General features: G+C 42.2%; 1 protein-coding gene across 2 annotated transcripts; it reads right to left on the bottom strand.

Annotated features, from left to right (window-relative positions):
- Positions 1-380: 380 nt before the first annotated feature.
- LOC120560602 (bile salt-activated lipase-like) lies at positions 381-15972 on the bottom strand. Of its 2 annotated transcripts, XM_039803267.1 has the most exons (12): positions 15871-15972; positions 14972-15119; positions 13719-13838; positions 11710-11907; positions 9011-9141; positions 6935-7042; positions 6723-6846; positions 5185-5371; positions 4647-4850; positions 4202-4399; positions 1031-1138; positions 381-650 (listed from the first exon to the last, which is right to left on the bottom strand). In XM_039803267.1, the coding sequence occupies exons 1-12, from the start codon at positions 15928-15930 to the stop codon at positions 536-538; spliced, it is 1701 nt and encodes a 566-aa protein (XP_039659201.1). In that variant the 5' UTR covers positions 15931-15972; the 3' UTR covers positions 381-535. The 2 variants fall into 2 exon arrangements, with proteins under 2 accessions (XP_039659201.1, XP_039659203.1); XM_039803269.1 differs by lacking the exon at positions 14972-15119 and having other exon boundaries at positions 382-650; positions 13719-13728; positions 15871-15942.
- Positions 15973-16114: the final 142 nt, after the last annotated feature.

Here is a 16114-nt window from a genome sequence, read left to right as displayed (position 1 = left end):
GCCTCTTTGATGAAACTGCAGCAGTTCATAACGGAGAGAAACTGAAACTAAAGTATCGATCTTATTACACTGGTATTGATCAATATCAATACCAATGTTGGTATCGATATTATCGATATTTAGATTGATCCGCCCACCACTACTCACTAATGCTTAATTAAATGTAGTGGAGTAAAAATAGAAGAACGTGGAAATACTTAAGGAAAGTAAAACTGTGCTGAAGTACTAGAGTAAATATATTTTTCACCTCAGCTGGAGACTGACAATTCAATCACTGATCCATTGATTTTTTTTGGCTTGGAGATGATGACTTTTATCAGATCTCCAGTGGAGAAATTAAAGACCCAGAGTGCAGAGTTCATCTTCATTTATTACACAAAAGATGAATGGTAAACAGCACACTGCAAGACAAACAGTTGTATTTGTTTACCTCAGATTGATGCTAATTCGTCAATTATCCTGTTTACATCTTCACTTCCTGCTATTTGAAATGATCAGGGTTTAAAATTAATAACAGCAGCAGAGTCAGATTCATTTACTCAGACTTTGTCTTCATTCCTCCATCATTTTCTTCTTTTTCCCTCCTGAATGACGGCAGGATGCTGTAGGTTTTGGTCCAGTAGGTGACGTAGTCTGATCTCAGGTCATAGCTGAAGAGACGAAACAGACAAATTACTATCAAAATGTAAACTCTCTATACTCTAACAGTAAATCGTCATCTTCTTCAACTCTCAAAGCTTTATTGTTTCCATCTCAATAAATACAGTAGAATAGAAAGTGTAGGAGTGTAGTCAGCCAGTATAGTAAAATAAAGTTAATTATGCTAATAATGTAAGGTAACATTGACAAAAATACAACAAAGAATACAATTTTGCAGTAGTGTTGAATAAAGAGTAGAGAAATAATAGAACAGAGTAAAAATGAGTGCAATAGAATAGACTCAAAGACACTAAAGTAAAGCAGAAGTACTATAAAGACAGAGATTTGAGAGCTGAGTAAAATATCAGTAGAGTAGACTACAGTGTAGTACCTCACAGAAGACTTGGTCATCTTGTGGTTGATGATCAGGTAGGGATGGTGGTGTTTGGTGAAGAGGGGCCAGGGAACTGGGACTCTACTGCCGCCATTACTGGGATCACTGGATAGGGAAGAGTGACAGTTTACACCGGTATAAGAAAGGACAGACCTGTTCACACTAGGGCTGTTGGAACAAATACCGAAATTTGAATATAATTCGAATAGTAAAAAAATCAATACTATCCGAATGCTGAAATTACTATTCAAATGTGACTTTTTTTATAAATATGTTGGCAAACGTTAGCTAATCTACCTCTTCTCGCCTTGGCCTACCCGCATGTGTCACTCATGTCACGTCTTATGAACCATGACTTAGCGGGAGTGAGAAACAAGGTATTGTGAGGTCTAAGGTAACGTTACGTACCGAGTAACGTTAGTACAACATTACGGAGCTAACGTTATGTACCAAGTTAACTTAGTACAAGGGGGAGTGACAGGCTGCGGCTGGAAATCGTAACGAAGGACAGGAAATAGTTTTAAGATGACTTTAAAATCAACATCCACCGAGCCAAAGTGCTTATGTTAACATAAGTTAGCTCGTTCTTGTTTTCTAACTGCATCGCAAGGTATAGTAATGTTAGCGTAGTTGGGAGCTTCATGAAGACAGCTAAAGGTAATGTTAACTGCCCTTACAGCTGTCAGAGATAGCTTTGACTTCATATATTAACTTCCTGATAGCTGTTTTCTCAGTAACGTGACAATCTGCAAGAAACAGGTTGCTTTTAAATCACTAAAATAGTAGTAACAGCTTGGTTTGCCTTGGTTATTACTGCAGTCAGGCCCGCCGATAGGGGGGGACAAACGGGTCTGTTGTCCCGGGCCCACAGTAGGGGGGGGGCCCAGAACTGGGCCCTCATTAAATTATGGAAGAATTAAAAATCTTTTTTTTAAATAGGCCTATTTGTGGAAAACAATATGTAGCATAATATTTGAATTACATAAAAGCGTTTTATTTGTTTTCTTCCTAATTGTCCTGGAAATGGTGGTCAAGAACCCCCACCCCAAACATAAAATGATGGTTTGGCCTCTGATCAAAATTTGATATTGTCACTTGATTTGAAGTTCAGTACGCTCAAAATGTCCGGTCAGCACAAGTCCGGAGCTCGGAAAAGGAAAGAAAAGAGAAGAAGAAAATAGAGGCCTTAGAGATTTTCTAAACAAATATTTAAAAAAAGTAAAAAAAGGGACGGTGACGCTGGAACTGTCAACGTAGAGCAAGGTAAGAAACAGCGACAACGTTTTTCGAGCCAACGTATTGCCGTAACGAACGGCGCTCGCACGTTAACGTCCATTAGCTTGTATAAAAGCCTGACACAACACGTTAACTTTGACAGAAACAGTTGAGTTTGGTAGCTCCATCAGTAAGGATGAGACAGAGAGAGATCCAGCTGCAGTCAGGTGACAGAGAGAGTGATGCGGGAGGGGCCCGCTGCCCCGCAACGGAGGGACAGAGTCAGGCTACCCGTGAGAGAGAAGAGAGAGAGATAGAGAGAGATGCGGGGGGGCTCGCTGCCCTGTCGGAGAGTCTGAGCAGGATGGATCAGAGACTGATTACACACTTAATTTCAGTGAGATATGTGAGGAGAGGAAGAGCAAGGGAAAAGGAGAGATCTGGCCGCGAGGGGGGGGCCCATCTAAGATCTCGTCCCGGGCCCAGGCAAGACTGTCAGCTGGCCTGACTGCAGTTAGCATTGTTTGTTACTTACCTAGTTTATGACAAATCGTTTCGGCTGTGCTTTCTAACATGATTTAATTGTGCTAACCGAGCACCGTTAGCCTTTACAACAGAGCCGCTTCACTAGACTTGTTAGATAATGTTTTGTTTCATTCATATTAGTTGAGACCAGTTTGAGCCAGTTTATATAAAAGATACAAACACACAGCTGGCACAAGGTTTAAACCAGTTCATATAAGTTAAACACTTCATTCAGACCAGTTTCAGACTTCTTCAAACCAGTTTCAGGCTTACTTCAGGCCAGTTCAAACTAATCCAAACCAGTTTAAACTACTTCAGATCCAGTCAGACCAGTTTACACCAGTTTCAGATGACTTTAAAGTGATGGTTCGGAGTAATTCACCCTAGGGTCCTTCGCACCATGACCTCGAGCCAAACACCCTCCCAGAAGCTTTTTTTCACCTGGGGCTAACATTGGGAGAGTTAGCTAGAGTAGCGTTATCAGCTGAATAGCTTAGCGCAGGGGCTAATGGACCCACGTTTGTATCTTGTAAGTTACCCCACTAATAATGCCCGAAATGATACCAAACGTCTACAAGTAGTACAAATAGGTTATGCTCTCATAAAACGATGGACTGGAAAGTTTGTAAGTACACCAGAAGTTTATGAACACTTGCCTGCTCTCTTCAGCTCTCTGTTGCTGCTGCTGCTGCTGCTACCTGCAGTTAGACGAGTGCTTAGGGCTGTCTACAAATTACTACACCGAAAAGAGTTACAACAAAAATATTTATTAATTCAATGATTAAATAAGGTAATGTCTCCAAACTTACCTCAATTATTACTTGTCTCCTGCTAGTTATACTACAGCACTTACTTAAAAAAAATGTAATTTAATTAATAAATATTTTTGTTGCATCTCTTTTCGGTGTTGTAATTTGTAGACGGCCCTAAGCACTCGTCTTACAGCAGCAACAACAACAGCAGAGAGCAGAAGCCAGCAGGCAAGTGTTATTTACATAAACTTCTGGTGTACTTACAAACTATCCAATCCATCGTTTTATGAGAGCATAACCTATTTGTACTACTTGTAGACGTTTGGTATCATTTCGGGCATTATTAGTGGGGTAATTTACGAGATACAAACGTGGGTCCGTTAGCCCCTGCGCTAAGCTATTCAGCTGATAACGCTACTCTACGCTAACTCTCCCAATGTTAGACCCAGGTGAAAAAAGCTTCTGGGGGGGTGTTTGGCTCGAGGTCATGGTGCAAAGGACCCTAGGGTGAATTACTCCGAACCATCACTTTAACCCCGTTTCAGACTACTTCAGACCAAATCAAACTACTCCAAACCAGTTCAGACTACTTACAGAAACCAAACTGACCAGTAGTCTTGTTGGCAGACCTCAGATATGTTGACCTGTGTGTTTGTAGTGCGTGCTGGGAGTTTACCCGGTCCTGGCGAAGTTGGTCCAGTACGCGATCATGTACCCAGACAGGTCCCGGTGTCGGGGGAAGTAGACCAGCGGGATGGCGAAGGGTTTACCGAACAGGTACTGCAGGTCCTCTGCGTGCTCTGCCTCCACCCAGCGAGGGAATCCTGGGATACGAGTCTTCATGTTGAACAGGTAGGAGAAGGTACGGGCTCCACTAAGGGACATACAACAGAAAATAGATTGTATATCCTGGTCAAACCAGCAGCTGCAGCAGTCCCTGAGGGTCTGACTGATGCTAACATCTTCACTAGAAATGTTTGACCTTGCAAACAAAGTGCAATAATTGCACATGTGAACACGTTCCTGTACGAAGACACGCCCTGTAGTTTTACAGATCCATATTATATATCAGGGACATCAAATATATCTGTAACTTTAAACATGGAGCAAACAGAGCTGACCTGGAGTTGTTGGCGTGGAGCTGGAGGGCGATCTGAGTTGGAACCAGAAACAGGAAGTCAGTCTCGATGTCGGCCACTGTCTTCTTTACCACCGCCGGCTCCGGAGCTGAACCCCAGTGAGACGAGTAAACACTGAAGGCCGAGTCGACAGCGGCGTTCCCCTTCTCTTTAGTCAGACCGGCCAGCAGACCTCTAACGTTCGCTCTGAGGACAAACATGACCGGTATACACAACCGTTTCTGTCACCATTTTATCCCTTTATCTAGAAATATTACAATTTCATTATGTCATTTTTTTGAAAGAGCACAAAAATTCACAGGGTGAATCCAGCTGCCTGGTTAGTGGATATAGTACTTGTAATGAATAACGATAAATTAAGTTTTTAAAATTATTATTATTAACATCTCTGTCTGAGAATCTTTAGGTGGGATCTTTAAATGAGTCTGGTATCTGGTCCTGATACTGGTTTTGCATATCCAGCCGGTCAACTTTCTTCAAAATAAAAGTCTCTAAAACAAGCTCATGTTTCGGTACTCACATAGTGGTGTTGCCATTTTTCTTGTTAATAGAAGGAACGTCGACTCCAGCAAAGATGTGTCCATCCATGCTGTTGACTCCGGCCATGTAATCAAACTGAGCCGCGTTGTGAAACAGCTGACTGGGCTCATCGGGGATAAAGTCGCCGTCGATCACCGGAGCAAGTTCGAGGAGATCCATCACCGTACCTGCAGGAAGAGAGATGGAGATTTCCAATATTGACTTATTGAGTCCACCAGGGTTCAGGTCGGTGAAGATCTTGAGAGTTCTTTAGCGCCGACCTTCTGCACACTTTCCATTTGCTATTCTGCAGACTTTCTTGGGGACTCAGTTCATAATGTTGTAATGTTACAAATAATGTCAGGGGATATGCAATATTATAAGAACATATAAAAGGAAAGAGCTGCCAACAACAAGTCAACATGTAGGCAACATAGTAGCATGAACGTGTCTTGCTCTTTATTGTCAGCCTCATAGCCTGACAAGCCAGACCCACATCAAGATGTTGGGTCTGGGAACTCACCATTGGCAGGGCTCAATCCGGGGGGCGGGATAAACGGTTGTCTTTCAAATTCCCTCTGCACACAATAAGATAGCGCTACAACCAACCAGAGAAACGCTAGTTGATAGATTAAACTTTTGCCGTATCCATTCGGCAAAATTCCGAACACAACTTCCTTTTTTAAGAATGACTTCAGTGCTGTTCTTTGTTCTTTTCTCAAAGAAAAGCTTTACTCTAAGTCTTCCAGAGTGGCGGCCAAAGCCGATTCGAAAGACCGTTGTTGGCCAGAAGCAGCAGCCATCTTCTTTGTTTTCAAGTAGGGAATTCACGCGGAACCTTCGCAACTCTACCGTCATTATGTTAAGCCCGCCCACCGACTCTATACACGATGTGATTGGCCTGACTAGAGTTTGGTTTTTCCAGCTCGCAAGCCAACAGAGAGTTTCTAGATGACCCTGGCTGCAAATTACATTTGCTGCAAGCAAATTACATTTGCTGCCGCTAGGGTGCGTCTAGATTTCAGCCTCACACTTTACTGGCCACAAAACGTGATTTCTAATGTTGTATTATTGCACCCACTTTCATTGAAGCACTTACACTGATCATGGATGTGGCATGATTAAACGTATGTGAGAGTTCAGTGCTGAAGGTTTACGAAAATAATGACTCATTCTTAAACACCATTTTTGTGTGAAAACAACTTGCGTCCACATTAGTGTTTGTAGGAGGTCCACAGTGAAACACCTGAACAGCATGAAAACAGTTCCATCATGTTGCTCTGTTTCTGCTAGAAGTGAAAGCAACATCAGACAAGTGTTTCTTAATATAACAGGGACCAGAGATTAACATTTCCAAACAACTTGACATGTGGTTAGTCAATACTGGATAAAAAAAAGGTTTGTGTTTGTTTGGGGTCTAAATTCTGCCCCCTGCTGGTCAAATGCTGTTTAACGTAGCTTTAATCACAATACCATTTAAGCAACGAGTCATTTTTCAGTTAATACAGATGTTGTTTTTGTCAGTTCCAGCTGTCTGACCTTTTCCCAGAATCAGCAGCACGTCGATTTTTCCAGCCAAGGTGAGACCAACGGGGTCGCTGATTTTCAGACACTCTAACATGTCGTCTTCGTTGGTTCTCCCGCAGCCGACTTTACGAGCAATCTGCAGAAACAAAACAGAACATTTTAACAATCAATTTGATCCACATTTAAATTGTCTGCAGAGGTTGAACAACAAAGTGTTAATGGACCTTCTTGGTGAGAGCCATGGGTTTTCTCTGCAGAGCCCAGGGGCTGAGGGCCACTCCACACTGAGTGATCACTCTGCGGAATAAGCCTTTACTGTAGGGAGACAGCATCTAAGGGAACAGACAGACAGACAGTCTTATAGTAAATCTAAATTAATTACATCACAACTTTGCCTGATAAGTCATTCTTTTGTTTTTGACTTTCTGTTTATATAATTTCCAAGTCATAATTCTCAAAATCACAATAACAAAATCTAAACTGACTGACTAACTCATACATTTAAATGACAATTTTGATATAGAGATAGTTGGTAAATTATATGCATATGCAACAACAATGGAAGGCCAGTGCCACCAGGAAATTGACTTAAACATTTTAATATTATGTTCATAATGACAAATAATTTGACCTCTCATAATTCTTTTCCTGGTTAAAACTTCAATATGACTTAAATATGTGCTCCATAGTTTTGACTTACCACCTCATAATCAAACTGAAAATTGAAAAAAAAAAAAACTGAAAGAAATCTGTATGTGTGTGTGTGTGTGTGTGTGTCTGTGTGTGCGTGTGTGTGTTGTCTTTCAAATATCTCATGAACTGTTCATCCTATCTAATTCACACTTGGTTTCCTGGGTACCCATCTTGGGGTTTGGAATTTGGAGCAGTTTCGACAGCATTGGATATTGGATATTGATAAACTGTGAATAAAATTAAACGACCGCACAATAAAGGTTGAGGAAAAAAGGTTCACAAAAAAAGCACTGCCAAAACGCTGGCTCTTCCATGTCTACCCTTCACAAAAAAAAGCCCAGCTTAAATTCACTCGGAGCTTTTCACTAAGAGGAAACTCAATAAAAAGCCATTTCTACCCTTCACAATAAAAGCCCATCATAAATTCACTAATTTTGTTAAGAGGAAACTCAATTAAAAGGCATTTTTCCCGACACTAGATATCAAACAAAAGCCAAACACTTTATCGTGATAAGTTTCTGTGAGCTGTAAATTCACCACTTATAAACAGACGGCAGAACATAACGTAATCTCATGAGTCCATGAGGAAAATGTCTGTGATTAATCCACATTTTAATTGATATTTTGTGAGTAGAATCTGAATCTTCAACGTTCTCTGTCAGATAAATGTAGTAGTACAATGTTTTCCTCTAAAGTAGAAGTACACAGTAAGTCAGTAGTAGGCTATACTGTGTGGTTGCATATTAAGTGCTTTGGGGCTTTGGAGAAAGCTACTAGCAGCAATACTACAGGCCAAGCAATTGGCACGTTCCAAACAGGCACTACTACTGCATCGTCAATGGTATGAAACGGTACACACTTCCTGTCTCCTGAAGAGGCGTGGCCTAGTTTGAATGTGTAGTGAACGTTGTGGATGAATAATAAGTTATATTTAAATTATTTATTAATATGTTCTTTTGCTTACGTTAGATATTTGCAGAGTTAAAAGACATATTTACCATCACGGAGATTAGTTTTGTTAGGGCGTTCACGAACGTTAGTTGGCGTTAGCTGTGTTGCCAGATCCCCCAAGAGTTTGGTCCTGAGATAGAAACAGGTCTCAAACAAAGTTAATTTTCTCCTGATGTGTCCATCTGAAAAATGCGATTTTAGTGTCAGAATGTTCTGGAGATATGTGGCTTATGAGAAATGGGTCCGATATCTACTTTGGTGACTATGGGGCGAGGCAAGGATCGCTCATAATCTGTGTTCACGTTCACTTCTCCCATTGGAATCAATATACTAGAATCTGCCTCCTAAAGAGATGTGGCATAGCCCAGGTGACACAGATACAGGAAACTACTCCGAGTTGGGCCGTCTCGGTTCTAAACCGTCTCTGATAAAACAAAGTGACCTGTGTATAAAGGTTGAGACAGCGACCTTTGTGCACCTGCAGGGCTGAGGCTTCACAGACCTAAGGTCATTTACAAGCTAATATTAATATAAGCTGTCTGGTAACATAATTTAAGTCAGGTTTTATCTTGAGACTTCACAACAAAAGGTCCTTATCAAGTAGATATAGGATCTAAACTCTGGTTGATAGTCTGCCTGAGGTTTTGACCACTGACCTGGAAGCTGGCGCTGACAGCTCCGGCTGATTGGCCAAAGATGGTGATGTTGTCAGGGTTTCCTCCAAACGCTGCGATGTTCCTGCGGACCCAGGAGATGGCAGCATGCTGATCCCACAGACCGTAGTTACCTGACAGATAAAATAATTCCCTGTTTACTGTTTCCTGTTTCTGACTGAGTTCAGCTGGACATCAGAGAGCAGGCTCATATCAAACTGTTGCTCTAATCATAAACTACTAATTTCTCAGCGTTCTTCAGCAAACCCACCTACATCTGTGCCCAGGACTGAGCACCGGATCTGGGGTGACTTCACCATTGCTGCCCTCTCCCTCTGGAACTCCCCAAACACATACTGCTCCAAACAATTTCTGCACGGACGCTGTGCTTGCATTTTAGTTTTGATCCTTTTAACATATAGAGCATCTTTGAGGATCCAAGAACTAAAATGTGTGTGACAGTTAGTTGGGGGCCACTGGACACTATGCCTTCCCTCAGGAAATGTCCCTGAGTACATAGAAAGCTTCCTGGTTTCCTTAAAAAGGTCTATACTGTACGTGTAACCAGAGATGGGGACTGTCGCACTTAAGTCGCACAAACAGCTGACTTCAGACTTGACTTGCGACTCGACCCAAAAGACTTCAGACTTGACTCGGACTCGAGCTTCGAGACTCGGCAACAACCTGTTTTCATGCAATTATTGCTTTTTAAATCTACGTAAATGTACAGTATTCATGTATTTCTATTTTCTTTTATTGGCGCATATACCTTGGGGAAACGTATAACGAGCTGCATGTCCCCTGCCCTTTGTATAATAATGTGCAACGTAACGCATGCGCTATGCCTTATGTGTGCGCACTTATCAAAAAAATAGCATTGACAGTGGCGACACCAAGTCCTCCCGGAGTTGTGCCTTTTGTCATTAGTTTTGTTTTCAATAACTTTGTAAACAGTTGCAGTAAGCGAACAGCTACATGCAAGGTGTGTGGCACCAAGATAAATGATGCCAGATGAACAACGTCGAACTTCATCAGGCATCTCAAAACGCACCCAGATAAGTCAGTCACTTGCTAATGTGAAAGAGACGTTAAATTTAGCATATATCATCACAGGTAACAAGCTAAACATCGCAAAGTGTTGTGCTAATGCTGGGAACAGGCAAATTGTATCTTATAGTTAGTAGTTGCTGAGGCTCAGACATCCATGGCGCACAGGAGGCGGGACGCACATCTCCCCAGGAACAAACGCTGTGTCGGGGGGGCAAACTCATGTGATGCGTAATTGATCCCGTGGATGATTTGTATGCTATTAAGTGAACAAGGTGTACCCGGTCCACCAAACACTGGGCCGTCTTGACTGTCTTACTTCTGCACATCTTTCTGTTACTGTAGTCCTATTTACTATTTCATTATTTCATCCATGCGTGGCACAGCGGATCCGTGCGCACTGTCACCTGCCGTGGAGACGCTGGCCTCACTAACCTCTCCTCCTCTGAGTCGGGTCTCCCTCGCGCTGGACTCAGTCTCACTGAGCGTACTAACACTTAGAAAATAAATAAATTGCATTACATCAGTGAGTTCAAACTGCTTATTGTGCGTAATTTGGACTGACGGTGAGATGCATGTTGTTCTGTAACTGGTGTGGCGCTGCCACTATTCTCTTGATTTCCACTTCGACATTAGACATTTTTTTGAATGAAAGAGACGTTACATTTAGCATATATCATCACAGGTAACAAGCTAACTATCGCAAAGTGTTGTGCTTATGCTGGGAACAGGCACATTGTATCTTTATAGTTGTATCCATATGATGTGACAGACTTAGGTTAATATTTCACCAGGTCTGAGGGCTAGTGGGATGTGTTAAGTAGACCCCATAAAGTTATCCTACAACTGGTTTTGATACTGTACTGTCTGGATGGTAGCTACAGGACATGCTTTGAATTTATAAGATTTAACAATACAGTGTTAGGGACAGATCAGATGGCCAGAGACTTGAGACTTGACTTGAACTTGCCCCTCAAAGACTTGAGACTTGACTTGGACTCGAGCTCAAAGACTTGAGACTCGACTTGGACTTCCAAAAAATGACTTGTGAACATCTCTGTGTGTAACTGACTCATATTGAGACAACAGCAGCTTGTAGCCAATAAACTCTTCACACTGATGATAGACGACTGGGACAAACATGATGAAGGCTACGTGATCAGTGACGATATCACCTGAACCACCTCCCACCTGCTCCCAGAACTACACATGTAATCACTTTTCAGAACTGGTGCGCTCTGCAGAAGCTGAAAAACAGAACTAATCTAAACGAGCTGACATCTGAGCAGCAGCTGACCTAACAGCCAGTTTATTTGCTGACACACTGATAACACAACAAACACACCACAGCTCTGATCACATGCATGCTGGGAAATCACCAGCAGGCACCCAAACACAGCCGACCAGTCTCAAAATACTTTGAGTCCCTTTGTGCTATAGCATGGATGGATGGTTCACCTGGTAGAATTTTACATTTAACTCTGCAGGAGAATCTTAAACATCTGCAGCAGGTGGAAATGTGTCGGATAATTCAGATAATCAGTTAGTTTTAGTTATTGATCAGTCAGAATATTTGTTGTGTTTTGGCTCCAAACAGTTAACTGAGAAAAAAAATCAACAGCAGAGCAATGACAATGTTGGTGTTCTGATCACACCTGGCAGTCGGGCGTCTCCGGTGCTGAGGAAACCCAGCGTACCGACTCTGTAGTTCACCGTGACGACGATGACATCGCCCCTGTCGGCCATCTCCTTCCCGTCGTACAGAGAGTCCCCGAGGATCGCCACGTCATTGGATGCCCCCAACAGGAACGCTCCGCCGAACAGGTACACCATCACCGGGAGATTCTTCGACACTGATGGAGAGACAGAGGGTTGATGAAGAGCTCGTTATATCATCATCATCATCATCACTGACAGGATGTAGTTACTTAAAGTGCTCATATTATCCTCATTTTCAGGTTCATAATTGTATTTAGAGGTTGTACCAGAATAGGTTTACATGGTTTAATTTTCAAAAATACCATATATTTGTTGTACGGCACATTGCTGCAGCTCCTCTTTTCACCCTGTGTGTTGAGCTCTCTGTTTTAGCTACAGAGTGAGGCATCTCACTTCTGTTCCATCTTTGTTGGGAGTCGCACATGCGCAGTAGCTAGGTAAGGACTACTAGCCAGTCAGAAGCAGAGTATGAGGGAGTGCCCCGCTAGCAGCTAGGCGAGCATTATAACGTGTGTTACAAAGTGACGCACATTTGTCATGGAAGTAAAAGCTGGACTACAATAGAGCTGTTTGTGAACAGTGTTTTCTGTTGGAGATGGTAAGTCCCGTTGGAGTAGCCTGGTTGACACCAGACCCTTCTCAGTTGTAACTGAGATTGGGTCTGGGGAAGGTTCATTCACAGCCCATTTCCAAAGGGGCGTCTCCAGCGGATGCCGCTCAAATTCCTCTGGGCGCAATTGGATAGTCCTTCAACCACTCAGACCAACAATTTGGGTGAAGTAGCAGCGACAGCAGCATCAACGGGTTGCTGCGCTTCGGTGGCCGTCATGTTGAATGTAAACAAAAAGCTGCTCACCGTCGCTGCGCTATCGTCATCGTGTAAAGCAACGGTTGTCATTGGTGCCTTGATTTGCAAAAATTGGAAATGGGCTTGAATGGGCTTTTGGCCAGACTGATTTGCAGAGCAAATCTCAAATTTGCCAGAAGTTCGTCAGGGTTTACCCAGGCTACCTTTGGGGTGGACTTCACTTTGTAAACCTATAACATCCACAAAAAAGATATATAACACAATGAAGGAATTGGAAAAAGCCCAAAAAGCATAATATGAGCACTTTAATGTAAAACAGCTCCAAAAGATAAGTGTGAAATAAAACTTTTTGTTTGTGAATTTTAACAGGAAGCAGCTTTACAACGCCACAGACATCCAACGCCTCATGTGTTGCATCATTGCATCAGAAAATACTGAAGTATGTTTTATAACTAACGGTAACTGTTGAAACGCCAGAAGGGGAAAGTACATTTACTCAAGTACTTTATAAGGTATTTGTACTTTACTTGAGTATTTCTCTGCTATTTAATACTTCTATTCCACTACATCTGGGAAATGTTGTACCTTTTACTACACTACATTTATCTGACCGCTTAAGTTACTTTACAGATTACATACAGAGTATTAAAGCAAAATATAATAACAACTAATAAAGAATTATGTATAATTATAGATTAAACTACCCAGCTGTACACAATGTTCCATTTTTACCAGCTGCACCATTAAAGTGAACATTAATGCATCAATTAAGATAATCCAGTAATATAATAGACATTATTTTGCATAATGAGTACTTTTACTTTTGGTACTTTAAGTACATTTCAATGCTAATACTTTGGAACTTTTACTTAAGTAAAAGGTCTAAATACATGTTCCACCTCTGGTAAGCACTGGTGATTAATACACACCCTGTGTGTGTGTGTGTGTGTGTGTGTGTGTGTGTGTGTGTGTGTGTGTGTGTGTGTGTGTGTGTGTGTGTGTGTGTGTGTGTGTGTGTGTGTGTGTGTGTGTGTGTGTGTGTGTGTGTGTGTGTGTGTGTGTGTGTGTGTGTGTGTGTGTGTGTGTGTGTGTGTGTGTGTGTGTGTGTGTGTGTGTGTGTGTGTGTGTGTTACCTACACTTTAGTCCCTGTGGAACAAAGATATTAAGGTAGAGACAGTCTTCACTGCCCTGGGTTTTTGTCTGCAGCAGCGTCACCTGTAGGCAGCGGTCCCGATATTTATTTGCCTTCAGGATTCCTGGAAACAACAAACCTTTGTATTTATTTCCATTCTCTGTTTAATTCTCATTGTTCAGCGGATTAACATTTTAAACACAGTGTGCTGTGAGGATTAACAAAAATGGCATTATGATGTGTATTCTTAAGTGCAGAGTTAAGTCAGGACTAATCAACACGTTACATTGATCTTTATAGGTGTTTATTGGTTGGTGTTTCTAAATATGAACAGAGCCAGGCTAGCTGGTTCCCCCTGTTTCCAGTCTTTATGCTAAGCTAAGCTAACCACGTCTTTCTGGGTCGCTGTAAAATCATGGCCCTTAAGCACTTTTAATAAATTGCTTCTTGCCAAAATTCAGAAATGGCATCCTGCCATCAGATGAGACTGAAGCTCTGTGATTGGATGTTTGGTATAATGCCAAGTTCACGCTACACGACTTTAGCCCTGATTAGCCCGGCGTTGACTCGGTGCTCGCAAACCAGCACGACAGCTTGATGTGTAAACTGTTCAAAGACGCTTCACCGTTGAAAGTGTCGGAAGCAAGTAGAATTTTTTTTTACCATAGCAACGCTAACTTCCGTCAGATAGGAACTGTCTGTTGCCTGTCGTACGAGTTCAACTTTTTTAACGCATCCAGATGACCAACGGACCCGATTTCTTTCCGCACCGCACTCGGACCCATTCGCATGCGGTCTGCGAATCTCCATTGGAAAAGAATGACTTCCGGTCGTTTTGCAGCCATATCTACTGTGCCAATGTGAAGGCGATAAAGGCTATAAGTAGGCTTTCTGTGTGACACCTGTGCCAATGACAACACCCACGAACCTTTCTTCTTTGTTTTACAGCTTGGAGCACTTGTTTCTGCAGGACATCCAAATTTGGAAAAAAAAACAAATCCTGTCTTGTGCATTTGGTAGGCTATTACGTTATGTCCCGTGTGACACTTCTTTGCATGCATGGGTTTTGTGACAAAACGTAGACCAGACAGACTCATCTGGGATTCCTCCTGGTGAAAGATCTTGTAGTGTGTGTGTGACCACCTCACCTGGGCATCACAGCAGCCAGGTGAGGAGTTAAACCACTGGAGGCCAACTGGGGCTCCTGGTTGCCATGGAAACAGTCTGGATGAATGAAGTGTGAGTCGAGTTACATACCGCTCCATCCAGGATGAGGTTTTGGTTTCTCCCACTTTCCGGGGACATCAGCGAAGGGGACTCCCTTAAAGACGTCTACGCTCCTAAACAGCCCCATCCCGTGACTCTTTCCCTCTACCTTCCCACCCTCCGTCCGCACCACACCCAGCTACACACACACACACACACACACACACACACACACACACACACACACACACACACACACACACACACACACACACAAACATATATAACACAGGTCTGTGGTCACTAGTATGTGATCTCGTGTGATAATGACCTTCTAAAACCAAAGACTCCTCAGAGTTTTAATGAACCACAAGTGGAATTATCACTCTGCTGATATTCTATATTTCTTTTTATGTTCAGACTCAAACCAGCCGTGAATGTATCTTCTAACAAGTATTCTGTGTGGATCACAGGCTGATATATCTTCTTCCCCTGAGCTATTAAATCACATCATTGAGCCACACTGTTGCACTGGGTGACATCATTACCATGAACACACACACACACACACACACACACACACTGTGATTTATTTTTAATCAATCACACATACACCATCCTGCTGCCCCACATACTCACTAGAGAACCAAATATGAAAATAGTCCCCCAACAAATGCACTATTTCCTCCTGTTTGTTTGATACATACTACAGTGAGCAGCTGTTTTAGGAAATTACTGCTAAAACTATATATTTGTGTTTTTAAAGATTTACATCTTCACTAGAACCCAATAGGTTTGGAGCTGAGAGCAACACACAGTCCGTAGTATTGAGAGAATGAATGTCATGACATTTGAGTCTGAACATGAGATTTACTGTAATGACAATAACTCTCACCATGTGTATACTTAATATTAATTTAAGTATAAATCTGTGATGAAGTCACACTCACCTTTGCAGCTGAGGCGGAGTTCAGACAGACGCTGAACAGAATCACCAATAACAGCATCATCACCTGTCTGTCTGTTCACCTGTCTGTCGGCAGTCACACAAACTGAGCTGCTGCTGCTATTTATACTGATATTCACTGACGGAAACCTGTTATCTCCAACAGCTCTGCAGAAGGCAAACTCAGCTTTAGAGCAAAGTATTGTGATATTTTCGATTGATACATAGACACCAAAATTCAATTTGTA

This window comes from Perca fluviatilis, chromosome 6 (genome assembly GCF_010015445.1).
Source record: "Perca fluviatilis chromosome 6, GENO_Pfluv_1.0, whole genome shotgun sequence".
Taxonomy (NCBI): Eukaryota; Metazoa; Chordata; class Actinopteri; order Perciformes; family Percidae; genus Perca; species Perca fluviatilis.
This window is presented reverse-complemented; position numbering and strand designations above follow the sequence as displayed.